Source organism: Pseudopodoces humilis, chromosome 20, assembly GCF_049639895.1.
Source record: "Pseudopodoces humilis isolate 2021_Gansu_Grassland_sample_001 chromosome 20, ASM4963989v1, whole genome shotgun sequence".
Classification (NCBI taxonomy): domain Eukaryota; kingdom Metazoa; phylum Chordata; class Aves; order Passeriformes; family Paridae; genus Pseudopodoces; species Pseudopodoces humilis.
In genome coordinates, this window is record NC_142219.1 from 2,936,488 (window position 1) to 2,952,168 (window position 15,681).

The 15,681-nt window shown below is 45.6% G+C and overlaps 1 protein-coding gene across 1 annotated transcript; it reads right to left on the minus strand.

The window, feature by feature from the left end:
• Window positions 1–5: 5 nt before the first annotated feature.
• MORN3 (MORN repeat containing 3) lies at window positions 6–7,600 on the minus strand. Its single transcript, XM_005524269.3, has 5 exons — window positions 7,456–7,600; window positions 6,592–6,749; window positions 5,035–5,194; window positions 2,244–2,428; window positions 6–446 (listed from the first exon to the last, which is right to left on the minus strand). Exons 1-5 carry the CDS (start codon window positions 7,598–7,600, stop codon window positions 378–380), a joined length of 717 nt encoding a protein of 238 aa, XP_005524326.1. The 3' UTR covers window positions 6–377.
• Between the last annotated feature and the right edge of the window lie 8,081 nt (window positions 7,601–15,681).

Consider the following 15,681-nt stretch of genomic DNA (forward strand, 5'->3'; position numbering starts at 1 on the left):
GGGAAAGTGGAGGACACAATTACTTGATTTTAAAACATACTAGAAACCTTCCTTCTCTAAAGGAAAGGTCTTGAAACCAACAGGAGTGTGATTTCTTAGCAGGAAGAATAAGAGGAGCTGAGCAAAGAGTCACTCTGCCTGTCTTCCAGTGTTTTGGTGTTTTGGGTTTTTTCCCATTCATTTTTTTACTTTTCCAAAATAATGGGGGTGGGAGGAGGTTACTGAGCAAAGCCACCTGCAGAGGGAAGTATACCTGAAGAGCCTTGAGGGAAAGGTGAAGCAAACCATGACACGATAACCACAGTGTGGGTTTGAGTCTCGAAGGAATAAATAACTCAGGATCGTGTTATTTACTTTTTTCCTTCAGCATCTGGTTATTAATTATGGCTGTCATCAAACATTGCCCGAGCCTCTGCTGAAACACCAGCTGGGTCACGTAGTTCAATCTAAATAAAAAGAATACAAATCAGTTATGCAGTGTAATTGAAGAAACTTAAGGTTTTATAGATCTTGATTACTGGAGCATTATTGGAGAGTCTCCCACAGATCAGGATTTCAGCTCATATTGCAGCCTTTCAATTATTGTTTTAGAAACAACTACACTCCCCTAATTTTATTAGTGTGAACATCACTTTATCTCCTTGAAATAGCTCTGTGTGAGTGACTTTAACAAAACACTGCTGGGCAAAAGCTAAGCCACTTTTGTAGCCTGTTGGGCCTCACCTATAGTTTTAATAAAGAGGGTAGTGGTGACAGGAGTTTTATCAAAACCTGAAATCAGTTTTTCTCCCTTTGTTACTTCATATTCTGAGATCAACTGATCTCAATCCTTTCAAAGCACAGTAACAACAGTGAAAGCTGATGCTTTGTTTTTGCTTATAGAGCAGAAGAGAATTGGATCATCAACTGATCTTCAGGGAGTTAAATAAACAGCCAGACTTGCACATCCTGCCTTAGCATACCAGCAGTTCATCCCAGGCTGTTGGATTGTTGAGGCTCTTCTCAGTGACCTTTGACAAACCACATATAGTAAATAGTTTTAGCTACAGAAGTGCTACTCCTTTCACTCCTTTCTGCAAAATAGAGATTGTTTTTCTCTGGTGGGTATTTGGGGCTTATTATTTTGCACTGCCATGGGTGTGCCTGGTAGTTACGAGACTAAGTGACTCTTCAGAAATTCTGCTTGAATGGCCTTTGGCTATGGAAACCAAATTTGAAAATATAGGGGCAATGAAGGTGTAATAGCAGTGAGTTTTAGAAGGCTGCATGTGCCTGGTGTCACTTTGAACAGCCCTGTCCCTGGGCCAGAGGAAGGTGGGTGGCTTTACCTGCCATGGGGCCGCGCTATTCCCTGTGTTACTGGAGCAAAGTGGTGAGCTGTGGTTATCCAGGGTGGTTCTGCTTGGCTTTAGGGGAAGAAGAGCTTCCCCAGCCCATCCTGCACTGACCATTTTGTTCCACAGCTGTGGTTTGCGGACCTTGAGGGCTCAAGCTAAGACTCTGAAGGCCAGCTCTCACTTGGAGTCACATCTGTTCACTGCTGATTTCCATTTCCTCTTCCTCCACGGGCATGGAGCTGGGGACAGGCTCTCCTGTCCTCCAGGTCCTGCACCAAAGTGATGTGCAAGGACCCGGTGGCTGCCAGGCTGATGGCCCAGTGCATCTTTGTGTCTCACCATATCTTTGGGATGGGGATAGGGCCTGGCTTTTCCTCTGCAGTGTGTGTCAGTCAAGGGAAAAGAGGAGCAGAGGATGTGGGCTCTAGGACACCATCTGCCCCCCTTGGGCCCAGGTGGGAAACTGCACATCCCCCTCTGCCCCCAAGGCTGCTGGGCACGGTGCTGAGCTCCTGACTTGGAGGAAAGAGCTGCTGTTGGCCCTGCAGCTGCTCAGGTTCCTGCAGGGTCTGCTCAGCCTCAGCAGTTGGGCTTGGTGAAATCATTTGGTCTTGACGCAAATCCCACTATTGTCTCTGCCTCTATTGTCCCCATTTCCTCTGTGCTGCATCAGGTCTCTGAGCAGTTCTGGTGCATGAGAACTGCATTTTTTCAGATGTAGGCAATTGGGAGGCTCCAGCAGAGGCTGCATGAGCTGTTAGTCCCTATGGGGCCATTTAGGCTGCTGCTGGCCAAAAGACTCTGAGCACACACCCCATGGGGGAAATCTCTTGAGGAGTGAAATGTTACCTGGAGAGATGACCCGAGCACTGATGAATGCAAACACCCAAATTTCCAAGCAATTACCTCTGGGAGTGGAAACTCTGTAGGGGCTGGAGCATTGTCTCTGCCAAAGTCAACCAGAACTCCACACTTTGGTATATCTGCTACCCAGATGCCTTCTAACAGCTGTCCCTTATCTGGGTAGAAGTATTTCCCTGGGCCATGCTTCTTGCCATCTTTCCAACTTCCTTCGTACCGATTTCCATTTGCTGCAATTAAATACGTGAACAGATCTTGAAACTTGCACCATTTTGTTTAGGGGCTACAATTGAAATCAATCAAGAGAGCAAACCAGCAGAGAAGAAGGTCATGTGTTTGGCTCCTCTTACTAATTTCAAAGTGGCTGTGGCACTGTGTGTCATTTTGATTTTGCAGTGCTACATTTGCTGTGCCACAGAGGGAGAAAATTCTGCAAAGGAGTCCACGCTTGCTCACTTGGAACCAGGACTGTGCTCACCTGCTTTGTTCTCACAGTGATACTCTTTGCTGACACAAGGAGCTAGTGTGGTCAGGGTAAGGGACCTGGTCCTGAGTCACTCTTCACAACATAAAAAATTACAGGATACAAGTTTCAGATTTGTCACTGCAACAAATCATGCAGGATCTCTGGCTTGAAGAGGTTTGCTTGTCTGGGCAAGGAACAAGAGCACTGATTGCTGTCCAATCAAAATAATCTTGATTTCAAAGAATACTTTTAGTTAAGTTTTTCCTGAATGAATTACGGGGTGAGAATTGTTGCAGAAGTCTGAAGAGTTTAGGCAGTCAGTTACAGGCTGTTTTTCCAGCTGTACTGCTTCTCTTGGCATTTTTCTGCAAGTTGAGAGAGGCTTTTTTTGGACTCTCTGCTGCTCTCCAGGAATTCACCCATCCATCACTAACAGGGAAAGCAGAGCTGCAATGGGAAGAGAGCAGCCTCATCCGTGGATGCTGGTTGAGAAGGGGCATCATATCCATGGTGGTGCTGGGGCTGGGATAGATCCAGACCACCCTGTTGTCACTAGGAGAGTCCTCTGCTCACCCCTTTTCCTACATACAGTGTTTCTGAACCCAAACCCATTGGGATTTCTGACCATGTTAGTGAAAATACCTTTGAGTCCCAGCAGCATTCTGCCATTCTTCATCACAAGAAATGGCTGAAATACCAGGGCACCCCACAGGGTGCTGCAGAGATAGCTGGGACCTGCCAGTAAAGGAAGAGGAGGAAACCAAAAACTCTTCGGGAGGATGTGGGTCTAATTTACAGGCTGGAGCTTTGGTGATGGTTATCTACAACTCTGATCTGGTTTTGTGCTTATCTGCAACACCAAGCTGCCCTGCCCACAGGTGGGAGCAGCTCGGCTTCTGCACTCCAGCCACCAACAAGTGAGAAAGCACCAAAATCACAGCCCTGGCTGCAAGGAGGGGGCAGTGAACACCCTGACTGCACTGTGGTGCCCAGCTGCTCCCATCTGCTCTCCTCCCAGAGCACCCGAGGCTGTGTTGCTCACAACCATGATCCCTGTGGATGTGAAGTGCTGTGGTACAAAGCTGTTGGGGAATGGATGTAGCAGAGGCGGCAGATCAGCACGGTGCTCTCAGCCAAGCTCACCCTCACTGGGCACACTGCCACTACAAGCAATTTAATCTTGAGCTGCAGCTCATCGTGACCTCCACTGAAGAACTCCTTTTCTTTCACATGGCAAAGCTGCCGGCACGTGGGCGCACTTCCAGCAGCTGAGCTGAACGCATTAAGCTTGTGGGTATGAAATAATTGCTCTGGCTAATTTTAACCAAAAGGAATCCAGCTAACAATCAGTTGCAGGCTAGGCTGGAGGCAAGTGGGCTCTGAAATGGTGCATCAGCCACGGCTCAGCCTGCGGGGGCTGTTAGTTTATAACTAACAGGGCCTTTGACAGGAGCATGGCAGATCAGTGCAAGAATCCCCTGGAAGCAGGTGCTGATTTCATCCAGATGAGCCATCGGTCCAAAGCAACTTTACAGTCAGCAGAGAGAGCACAGTCATGCATGTGGTGTACAGAGAAGGTCATGCTCATTCCTCCCAGCTGCTTTGCTTAGCTAATTACTAGCCTTGAGATCACTTTCAAGCAAAAAAAGAGATAGAATAGATGAATAATAATATGGTGATAATATTTATTCAGATGTTCTTGGAATGCCATGCCTAGTATTGCAGAGATTCTTGGGATTCTTGGCTTCAGGGGAAAATGTGTTAAACTCCAAGGAAAATAAAGGGGAAAAATTTAAATTTCTGTCTTTATGCTGAGATTGGCCATAACATTCCCAATCCATGATGTGCTCGATGTTATTTATGGAAAAAGATTGTGTACTAATGAAACCCCTGTGTTCACTCAATATGAGCCACTGTCGGAAGCAGACAGAGAGGATGGAGTGAACTCAAAAAGAAAACTATGTTGTTTTTTTTTTTTTTCCTGTTCTGGAAACTGGACTCTTCTTTGGTATGCAGAGCTAGAAAGCCTGTCTGGCAAAGTGCCTGGCTTGAAAAGAGAGATTTGCTCTTCCCTGACCCAACAGTATATTATCTCTAACCCGAACCAACCCAGTCATTTAAATGTAAATCACAGCAAAAGTAAGCTTTCATGCGTGTGGGCTTACGGGCTTGAGCAGTGCAGTGCCGGCCCTTGCGCAGCCTGTGCTGCCTCCTGCTGCAGACCAGGAGGGCAGGGATGACACGGAGCGGCCGCAGTCCTGCTGCAAGGCTGCAGTGTAGCACCCAGAAATGTGGATGGCAGAGACACCCGGAGAGCAGCACGACGCCAAACAGCTTGAAGGGGACAGGGTGAGGTTGGTGGGTACTTACGGAGCCGCAGCACGCCCTGCCCGTTGGGCTGATCCATCAGCCACTGTCCCTCGTAGATGGAGCCATCGCTGTAGTGCATCTTTCCCCAGCCGCTCCGCAAACCATTGCTCCACTCGCCCTCGTAGCGCTCCCCGTTGGGGTAAGAGAACATCCCCCGGCCCTGGAGAGCAGCACAGAGATGGCTGGTTAGGAGCTGCTCTACTGAAAGGGGACAGTGTTCAATTTTAGGACATCACTTTGATAGAATATTCCATTGTTTATTACTCTTACACATGGCTGCTGGCAGCCCAGCTCTGTGGCTGTTCTCACACTGAAGGAAATGAGATGTGGTAGTATGGAACTTTTTTTGCAGTTTTATTCCCGTGACAAAACCTTGGGTTTATATCTCAGTGTGTTATTATTGGCATGATTGCTGCTAATATTTAGCTAAAAGCGGGTTTTACAAGTATATAAACCTGCCTGAGGATAGGCAGCATTAAAGGATGTGTCTCTCAACACAGGGATTTCGTGTCTTTCAACCCTGACGATGTTTCCAGCTCAGTGTGTCCCAGGCTGGCCAGCTCCACCCTTTGTTTGTTTTACATGTATGTTTGCCATAAGAGAAGTCCAGAGGTACCTCCTATGCCAGAGAGTGATACCAATAAGAAATATTTCCATATCACTAACACATTTCCCCATAGGAATAAAGTGTTCTTTTTTTATTCTGAACAAATAATAAAACCACTTCTGGAAACAACTAATTTTTCTGAGTATTAATTTTATTAAACTGCATGGATGTAAGGGAGAAGCTTCTTTAGAAGAAAACCCAACCCTAGTGATGTTATTATAAATCTTTCACCAAAGCTCAATTATGCAAAATCTAACCTTAAAGAACTGGAAGGGAAGCTCCCTCTAACAGACAGGAGCCATGGAGCCACACGCTCATTAAAAGCGTTGGTGGAGATGAGTTTAATTTAAGAGCAGACACAAAGACAAACACAAGGTTTCCATTGGCAGATCCAGAAACGTTCCTACAAGGATTTGCACATTACATTGCAGTCTACAAGATGACTTTCTTATTATATTCCTTTTAGGAAAAATAGTGATTTATGTGACAGGCTTAATTTCCAAAAGAACTCAAATTATTTGCCTATCATGCTGTAAAACTCCTAGAAGAAGGTGCATTTTCTGGCAGTGCTTATAATACTGGTTCCTCTGACTTGTTCAAGAACAAGAGGAATGAAAGGGATGGGTGGGGAGCATTAAGAGACAGGATGTGAAACCTCCCATCGTCCTTGGCTGAGCTGCAGGTGAGTCTGAGCAGTAACCACTGCTCTGTTGCAGTCAGTGGGAGCTCTGGGCTGTAGCCTGGTAACCAGCAGATGGGTGGGGATGACTCCCTCTCCAGGAAGGAGACAGCACTCCCAAAAAAATCTTGGATTTTTAGTCTTAACCATTCAATTCAGCCTCAGTATTGCAAAAAATAATACTTTCAGTAATCTTTTTGCACGTGTGCACCCAACTCTTCCCTGTGTTTTGGGTCCCACTGCCTCACTGCTGGCAGAAAATCTCACTTACACCTCTTCGGTCATTTTCCCACCAGCCTGTGTACACCTTCTTGTATTCTTTGGTCACTGGGTCAAGAATGCTGTATGAGCCATAACCATCCCGCTTCCCAGACTTCCAGTCTCCACTGTAAATAGCTCCTGTGCTTTTCCAAATTTGTGTGCCTTTACCTGTTTAACAAACAAGAGGAATGACAGGGACACCATCATGGTTAGGAGAAGGGTGCACAGGACTGCCTTTCCTGCTCCATCCCAGGCAGGGCAGCACTCCCTGCACAAAGTCAGGCTTATGTCTGGGATTCAGTTTAGCTTCCCAAGTTGGAACCATCGTTAATCTTGATCAGGGACTTCCTGTGTGGTCTCTGCTGAATGCACTGAAATCTTTCCAAACCTCAGTTTACTGCTTGTAAACAAGTCTGTCCTGCTCCGGCTGCTCCTGGCTCAGACAGGGTCTCCTTCTCCCGCTCTGTCCCCTGCAGCCCCTGTCACATCTTGGGAATAAATTAAGATTCCTGGAGCCAAGTCAGGAGCTGAGAGAGCTACATGGACTGTGCAGCCAGGACACATCCCAGTGCATGGAGCTGACTGCAGTTTGCTGCATTTGGAAAGGATTTTTAGACATCTGTAATAGAGATATTTTGGGTAATTGCCCCTAAGTGCATGCAAAAGCTCTTCAAGTTACCTATTAGAAGCGTTTCTGCATTTTTGCATTACATATATCAAATATATGTTTGTGTGTGTGTACATATAGTCAAACATGAATGAATGTTCTTCCAGGAGCATATAGAGCACACAGAACCACTGACCACTTCCTGCCCCCAGGAACCTTTGAAAAGACATCTAAGTTGCTATTTTTTCTCAAAATTATCTATCTTACCATGTTTCAAGTTGTCCAGCCATTCTCCAGTATACTGGTCCCCATTTACAAAATAAATTGTGTGTCTTAATCCACATTTCTGGGCTTTCCTGTCCCATTCATAAAAGAGAGGGTCTCTAATCCTGGGGTACTTTATAACGGGCATATTGTCAGTACCTGAAGAAGAAAAGAAATTATTATCAGCAATAGATTAGAAATTACTAAGGCAAGTACAGGCAGAACAATATTTGTGAGCCATGCACAGAGACACAACAAACAGGAGGCAACTAAAGATACTGAAGTACAAACCAGCATTATGTGAAAATGGGTTCATAGCATAGCCCAGCCTGCTAAGAAATATTAAACAAATCTCAGCAGGTCTGGTTTGTGGTGGGCATTGATCTCTGCACCTGCCAGAGATCTTGGGGAGTGCAGGGAAAGGCATCTCCTCCATACAGCTGATGGAATGGGAGTTGTCCAGCATCCCTGAGTCCCACCTGGAGCTGGGACACTTCATACTCCCAGCAGTAATGCAGCTCAGGCTCCTTTCCTGCTAAAAATATCAGTCCTCCAGCTGCCTTCTTAAAAGGGGTTGAAACCACAACATTTCCCTCTCCCAGGAGGCTGTCGACTTGCCCAGGGCAGGCCAAGTGCTTGCCTGGAGTGGTCTCCTATAAACCATAAACAAAAGCCAAAAGGTGGCTGTAGAAACAAAAGCAAATTTCTATGAAATCCGTTAGCATCCAGAGCCTGGCTGGAGCCCGGCGGGGTGGGATGCTCCGATTTTGTCTCCTGGGCTCCCCCTTCTGTCCTGATCTGCGGGAATGAGCCATTTAGAATGATTTTGCTGCTGTCTTTCCCTTCTCGGCAGAGCAAAGCTCTGGTTCCTGCTGTGCTGTGGGTGCCGGGGAGCCCGGCAGGGGAGAAAACCTGGACCTTGTGAGGAGAGGGGAAAAGAAAGGTGCTTTTAGGTCCTTGCTAGGAAATAAAAGCTAGAAATTCTAACTAAGAAAATACCGTTAGAGTTCAACCTCAGTTCTGCATTTTCCAGCTTTGGGAAATGGTCATTCAAGAGGAAGGACAGCATTGCTAAATGAAAGTACTTATGTATCCAGAAATGAGTCTTGGTTAGAGAACACGGAGGACAGGATCTGTCCCTCGGTATAATGGAGTCACAGCCCACCACAGAGGATGTTTTTCCAGCAATGCAAACACAGGATACATTACAACTGCTGAGTTCCTCCCTCACTTTTGAGTGCTGCAGCTCCTGGAGAATGAGGTTCTTCCCAATATTTGCCAAGGGCTGGGTTTTTTTCAGGACACTGTGCCCCACTTTGCTGGCTTGAGCCTGCCCTGCCCTTGCTGAGGAAGCAGAAGAGCCGAGCTACAGCATCTTGTACCCGTCCTGACACTGGCCATGACCTCTGAGCAGCTCATGCCTGTGACAAGAAGTCTCTTCACTAACCCTGCCAGATGGGACCATCGCTTTCCCACCACCACATCCCACCACTTCTTTAACTCAAAGCTTAGGATTTACAAACCCCAGGGAGGATTCCCAGCTGCGGGGGCAGCCCCATCTGCTCGCCATATCCTGCGAGGCACAGCCCGCGCAGAGTACCCGAGGTAATGCGGGCTGGAGGGAGCCACCTCTATTTGCTGAATCCCCTTCTAAATTTACGTCAGTCATGCCAGGTTTGCGTAAGTGATAACGCAGTCGGTATTCACCTCCCTGGATGTTTTTAGCCGCCCACTACCAGGGCGCGGGGAGGCTGGCAGCGAGAGGCAGGCGGTGCAGAGTCGTTCTGGTTGCAGCTCTCGGTGCGGAAGGCGAGACGCCGCTGCTCCCGTGCGCCTCTGCCGAGGCGCTTGGGGATGAGGCCCGTACAGACCCCCGCCACCCCCTCCAGACGCTGAAATGCGACTTTTGTCTGGTCTCTGGTAAAACGAAGCTTTAGTCTGCACGGCCCTGCAGGAAACCCATTTTTTTTTCCCTGGCTCTTTGAGGAACTTCAGAGCAATGCGGTGTGGCTACTTTTTCCATCTTACATCTTAATGAAGAGCAAGGAGGGAAACACACCCGGCTGCAGAGAAGTGACTGCTGGCCGTCCCTGGCAGAACCCGGCCTGGCACCGCACACCCGTGCACCCTGCCTGACAGTCCCCCGGCCCCGAGAATGCCCCGGCTGAGCTCAGCCCTTGCCGTGACCCAGCACCACGGCAGTGCCCTGCAGAGGGGTCCCTTTGCCAGCACCCACCGGCGGAGCGGAGTCACCTCCCGGCCCCCAGGGCGCTGTCTGCGAGCGGAATGCTCAGAGCGCCTGTTGCTGCTCCTCCCCGGCCGGGCAGCAGGACAGCAGGACAGCGGAGCGACAGGGAAAAGCCACGATCTCGGTTTGCAGAGCAGCCGGAGTGTGGCCGCCGCTCTGCCGCCGTCCCCGATGCCGAGGGCCGAACTGCGGACACCGACCTGCGCTGGTGGCGGCCCGGTGCCGCCTGCGGCGGCGGGGTCGCCATAGCAACGTGCCAAACTCCAGCGCTAAGGGCCGCGGCAGCGGCTCCGGGCGGACGGGGATGTGCCGGGACACGGCATCGCACGCTCGTCCCCTCGCTGAGCAGGGGGGATGGAGCCCGAGCCACCGGGCACACACAGCGCTGGGCAGCTCCGTGCCCGGAGCTCGGCATCTTCCAGCAGAATATAAAGTGCTAAGAAGCAACGAGTGTTTCACCTCTGGTTGGTTTTTTATACCCCCAGCAGCAGAAGGCTGGAAATGAAAGCAGTGATTACAGCAGTGATGAGTAACAAATAAATCAGCCTCGCAAATGTCGGGAGAAATAGGAGAAAGCTCCTGAAAATGCACATCAGCGGTTTTAAAGGAGAAATCTGAATAAATCTGGCATTAATTCCCTCATCCATGACATTTCTTCCACACCCATGGTGAGCAGGGATTGCCACTCTGGCATTATGGGTGTCTGTAATCATCTTCCCTAATGGATAATTGACTGTGCACATTTCCAGTATCACACCAAAGCTCTTGTATGACTCCCATGAGCCAAATGCATTTGGTTCTCATCCTTTTACCATATTTTTGTACACAACTCTGCAGGCTGTATGGTAAAAATGTTGAGGCAGGTGGGAAATCCTGTGATGAAATAAAGCAGCTGCCTCTGTAAAGATGAGATACAGCTCAGACTTCCCTGAAGGGTGTTCCTTTGCCATCTTTGATATCTGTGGCATTGAACGTGGTTTAAATGCTGTGTCCATGCTTGGATAGGACAGAGAATGGATTTATTCCAAGCGTGAGTGTGACTAAAGGCAAATATTGCGTTTCCCATGGCATGTGTGAGGGCCATGGAGCCAAAGGAGACAATGCCACTGCCCGGGAAATCAGGTGTAGGAAAATGAAGTGGAGGGAAGGAAGAGGTGCTCCAGAGACAACATGAGCTGGTGTGGAAATGACAGAGGGAGATCTGTACCAAGGGAAAATACACACATGGAATTTCTTGTGTTAGATTAGATGAATTGGGAAGATGGCAGCTGCTAGGAAGCATTTCCAGAGATGTAGGAGAAGCAGAACTTAAAGACTTCTTTAAGCAGGGAAAAAAAAAAAAGAGAGACAAAACCATGGAAGCTGACCAAGTTAGGAAATACTTATACAAGAGAAAATGTCTCCTGCTATTAAAAATGAGATGAAGATATTCAGGAAAGATTTATTCACAGTCACTCATGTTAATGCATTCTGGTTTGGGGCAGAGCCTAAGAATTACTGAAGACAATCATCCCTGTGTTTCACATGGCCAGTTGTAAGGGCTGGAGTGAGGACAGAGGTTTGGGGAGGAAATAAAGAAACCCTTGAGAGAGAAGAAAAAATGCTTATTGCAGCCCAAAATCTAGAGCCTGAAATTACAACCAGAAATAGCCCTCTCTGGAAAAATATTAACTATTTTTATTATTTCAGCCCCTATATTGCACTGCACTTAACTGAGAGATTTGCAATTAAAATAATTAGCTAATTTAGATCATTTTACTTGTTTATTTTTAAAGGGCACAGGCTGCCTGAGGTTTTTGAGCTTCAAGTCCAAACTATGTCACACCTAACCACAGCTTCTGCTAACCAGAAGTTAAACACATTTAAAAATTAATATACATTTGAAAACAATAAAAACTTCTGAAGAGTTAAAATATTTTAGCAACAAATTAAAATTCACAAACTGGGATCAAAAACTGCCTCTGCAAAAACCTCTGTATCTGGATATGACAGAAGGTGCTGCCTCCATTTCTGGGTTGCTTATTTTAAATTCTTCTGCTCCTGGTCTCTGTGTGTTTGTTATTTTACTTGAGTGGTCCCAGAGTGGGTTATCAGCACCCTCACAGACCCTCCTGCCCCCTCCAAAGAGACTTCACAGAGACATTTATCTAGGAAGAGGCTGTGTGTGATTCCCATCTACAGCTTTCTTACTTCAGATAGAAACATTTGAATCATACTTAATTATTTTGTCACTTGATAATATCGTTCTGTAGCTTTTTGTATTACAAGGGTACAGAGTGGGAAAATGTAAGCATATTCTTCTTACAAAGAAAGACAAAATTAGACCATCTTGAAGAGAAGGTGGTGATATTTGAAGTTTTATCAGAAAGTTCTTTTGACTCACTCAAACGAAATTTTACTTTGAAAATGTCATTCCATTTTGAGAGAAGGAACCCCCTTAGCAAGTAGGAAGTGGGGATAATTTTTGTAAAGGGTGTCAGATATATCTAGAGTATATAACTCAGTCAAGGAGTGAGATATAAACTCAAACTGACCCAGAAATGTCCTAACAAAACTCTCTTCCTCCCCCAAGAGCAGCTGTTCCCAGGCACAGCACTGGGGCCACTATGAAAAGTAGGGTCAAAAACTGAAGTTACAATGTGCTAGGAGGAGAATTTGTGTTTTCCTTGACACAATTCCCCTTGTTTCAGCCTTGCCAGACAAAATTTGGCCCCAGATACCCCTCTTGGCTCTTTTGGTTTCTTTTTCTTGTTTCACTCTGACAGGCATTGGCCACTGACACCAAGGAACAACAGCAAAACCTTCACCAGGCAGTCCCAGGGCTTCAGTTCTGCTGCTGTTTGTACTATTGCTACTTTAGTTGTCTGGCAGTTGATTAAACCTTACATTTATTAAGACTGAAAGGAAGCTTTTGGAATCTGTCCATATAAATTGTGCTGTAATTTAGCCCATTACTCTGGAAACACAGTTCATTGTAATGAACTCCACTTCCAGGCTGGACACACTGAAGATCAAAACAAGCACTGGGAATTTGTGCATGGAAACCTTTCTGCAGCAAGGTCCTGTGACATATGATGCACTTCCATTTTTTTTATATTTCTTTTAAGGGCAGGATTTAATTTTTTTAAAAATTAAATATAGCCCAAGGCCCTCAGTATTCTACATCTGAAACCAATCATTTTTGAACTCAAAGGAGACAGCTGTTCCACGCTGAGTTTGCTCTCACTAAGCTTGGGGAATCACCCAAGTGAAATGTCCAAACTAACTGAAAACTGTCAGAATCAATAAATTAATTTTATTCTGGGAACTTTGTAGAATAAATAGAGAAAAAGCATTTAGGGAAACATATGTTGTAATTCTTTAAAGGTGAAGAGTGTGACAACAACATACTGTGGAAGTGGGATGCTCAGATGTGTGTTTTATTGCTGCTATATTCAAAAGAAGAGTCAGGGAAGAGGTGGGAGGGTCTTGGACTCTGACCAAGCCTGTGTTGGTGAGCTGAAGGAGAATCCCCACCACTCTGCTCTAAAGAATTGTCATTAGCAGGATTTAGGAGGGATTGAAGTGAAAGGTTTGAGGTGTAAACTTCACCTGGCTGCCTCTGGTTTGAGAGGCAGCTTTGTTGGAAAAAACATTTTAAATTCTTCCCTCCTTTTTGCCGGAAGCAGTTCTCTCAAGATAAAAAACATGTTGGTTTTACATCAAAACAACCTGAAGTTAAACCCCTGGGTTATCTGGAATATTCAGGCACTTAGATAGTCCCGGAAGCTGACACCAGATACCCTCTCCCCATGAGTTCCTGTTGCTGCAGATTTTTAGCTTTTGTTCTCTGATTAACTACCTGCAACAGGGTAGAGGTTTAAAAGCAAAGTTATGATGTTAATTCTTGGAGTCACCCAAAGCTGAGAATTATATACTGACTACGGAGTACTTTGCAAGACTCTTAATATCATTGGAGGCAGATAAATTTGGCCATACTTGAGCCAATGCCTCACTTCAAGTCCTTAATTTATTCCTTAATTGAGGGATAAATCCAGATGAATAAAAGATGAATCAGCACTAACAATCTCCAGCTGAAAAATATTTTCAAGTATTTTATTTATCATAGCTTTTTGTCACCTGATGTTAAAATAGGGACTCATCTACATTTATATTTTGTCCTTTCTCGTTTGCTGTGCTGGAAAGAATCTGTATTTCTAGGACAGGAGAAAAGCATCAAAGGAAACAGCCTCAATTATCTTTAGAGGAAAGAATGAATGGAATTTGCATTCAGGAATAGTCTGGAGGGTGAAGGAAAGGAGCTCACATGTGACTGTATATATATATATAACTATGTGTGCTCAAACAAAATCTAACACACAGAGAACAGTCACAATTTCACTGTGATCCTTAACTTGATTTATTAACTCAATTTCTTAGACATGTTTTCTGGCAGTGAAAGAACCCTGGTGAGTTGGGGATTAATTAAGATAAAGGCAAACCAGAGATTTCATGTTTGTAGATTTGCGGTTCCATGGCCTTAGGTGATCTCTGGCAGCAGAAAACAGCCATTAAATCTTGCAAGATACCTTGAACAATGGTCATAAAATATTGAAATTCAGAGGAAAGGCACCATTCCTCATGTGTTGCCACAAGTGAAAGACAGGCAAGGTGTGAGAACCGCAAGCATCAGCTGCACAGAGCTCTGCTCCCCATCCAGGGCTGAGGGGATCACTGTTATCTCAGCTTGATTTGGTTTTATTCACAAAGATGTGATTGAAATAATGAGATTATACAAACAGCTCCAGCCTCCCAGGAAGCGGAGAGAGCTTACAGGTAATTCTGAAGTATTTTGTAATGGTGCAAGGTTAAATAATGCAGAACCAGCTGTAAGGCCAGCCCTGCTACACTCACATTGTTTGTGCTTAACTAAATGTTTTTGTGGTTTCTGTTTTGAAAGAAAATGCAGATCTCTTGAATGAATATTAATTAGCATGGCTTTGTTAAAAAGTTGAAAGAAATCTTTTGGGGTAATCATTATGCACAGCCACAACATGTGTAAGAATTGTTCCTTGTCAAGAGGTGTAGGGGAGAGGTAGGAAAGTTTGGGATAAATGTCTGGTGATTCCTTGGTGCTCTAGGAGAGCTCTGGGGCCTGCACAGCAGGGCTCTGAGTGGGAAATGCACATTTCCTGCCTTTGTATGTGAAACACCAACCACAGCCCAAACAAAATGTCATCAGCCTGCAGAATCACATCCCAGGACAAATATTCATTCTGATAAGAGTTTCCTTCTGCTCTTTGGAGGCTTATAGATCAGCAGCAAAGGGAATACTTTTAAGGGTTATTGACAATTTATGATGTTTTCTAGAAGCACCTTTTCCTGAATATTAGGACTGACATAAGCAACCCTACAAATGTTGAAGTGTTTTTAACTTTCTGGATTCCCCCAGATCTGCAGGAGGGTGTCAGCACCTCAACAGCAAGGGGTAAGATGCAGCTACATCTTAGGGATGGCTCTGTGATAAACTGAGCTGACACAGAACTGCAAAGGTGGAAGGAAAGTTTTCATGTGGGAAGGAAAAATAACTTTGCTGGCAGGGAGTATTCCAACCTTGTGGCGAACTGGAAAGTTTTGGCACGTATCCAGCGCAGAATTAACGCTCCAATCTGAGATGTGATCCTTTCTCTTCAAAAGTCTGTAATCCAAAATCCAAGCCTCCTGTAACATAAAGTCCTGTTATACAGGATCGTGGACAAAAGCTAGAATCCAGGAAGAATTGAATACAGACATAACAAATTACTGTGACATTTCTATTATGTTTATTAATTTGTTATTCTACTTCAGGATTACCAAGACCTGTCACAACATATGTGTTTGATCTCTGGACAATCATGGCCTCACTGGAGAAGCAGCAAGGAAAATGAAATATCTCTGGGGTTAGTGGTTCTCAAATCAGCAGAAATCCCAAACCACTACAAATTCTGAACGGGTTTCTCTGG

Excerpts from the sequence above, each read along its gene's own strand:
- MORN3 (XM_005524269.3), bottom strand. The coding sequence starts at position 7,600 with ATGCCCGTTATAAAGTACCCCAGGATTAGAGACCCTCTCTTTTATGAA. Across the intron at positions 6,750-7,455 it reads GCTGGACAACTTGAAACATG|GTAAAGGCACACAAATTTGG; the intron begins GTAAGATAGATA and ends TTTGTTAAACAG. Across the intron at positions 447-2,243 it reads CAGAGTTTCCACTCCCAGAG|ATTGAACTACGTGACCCAGC; the intron begins GTAATTGCTTGG and ends CTTTTTATTTAG.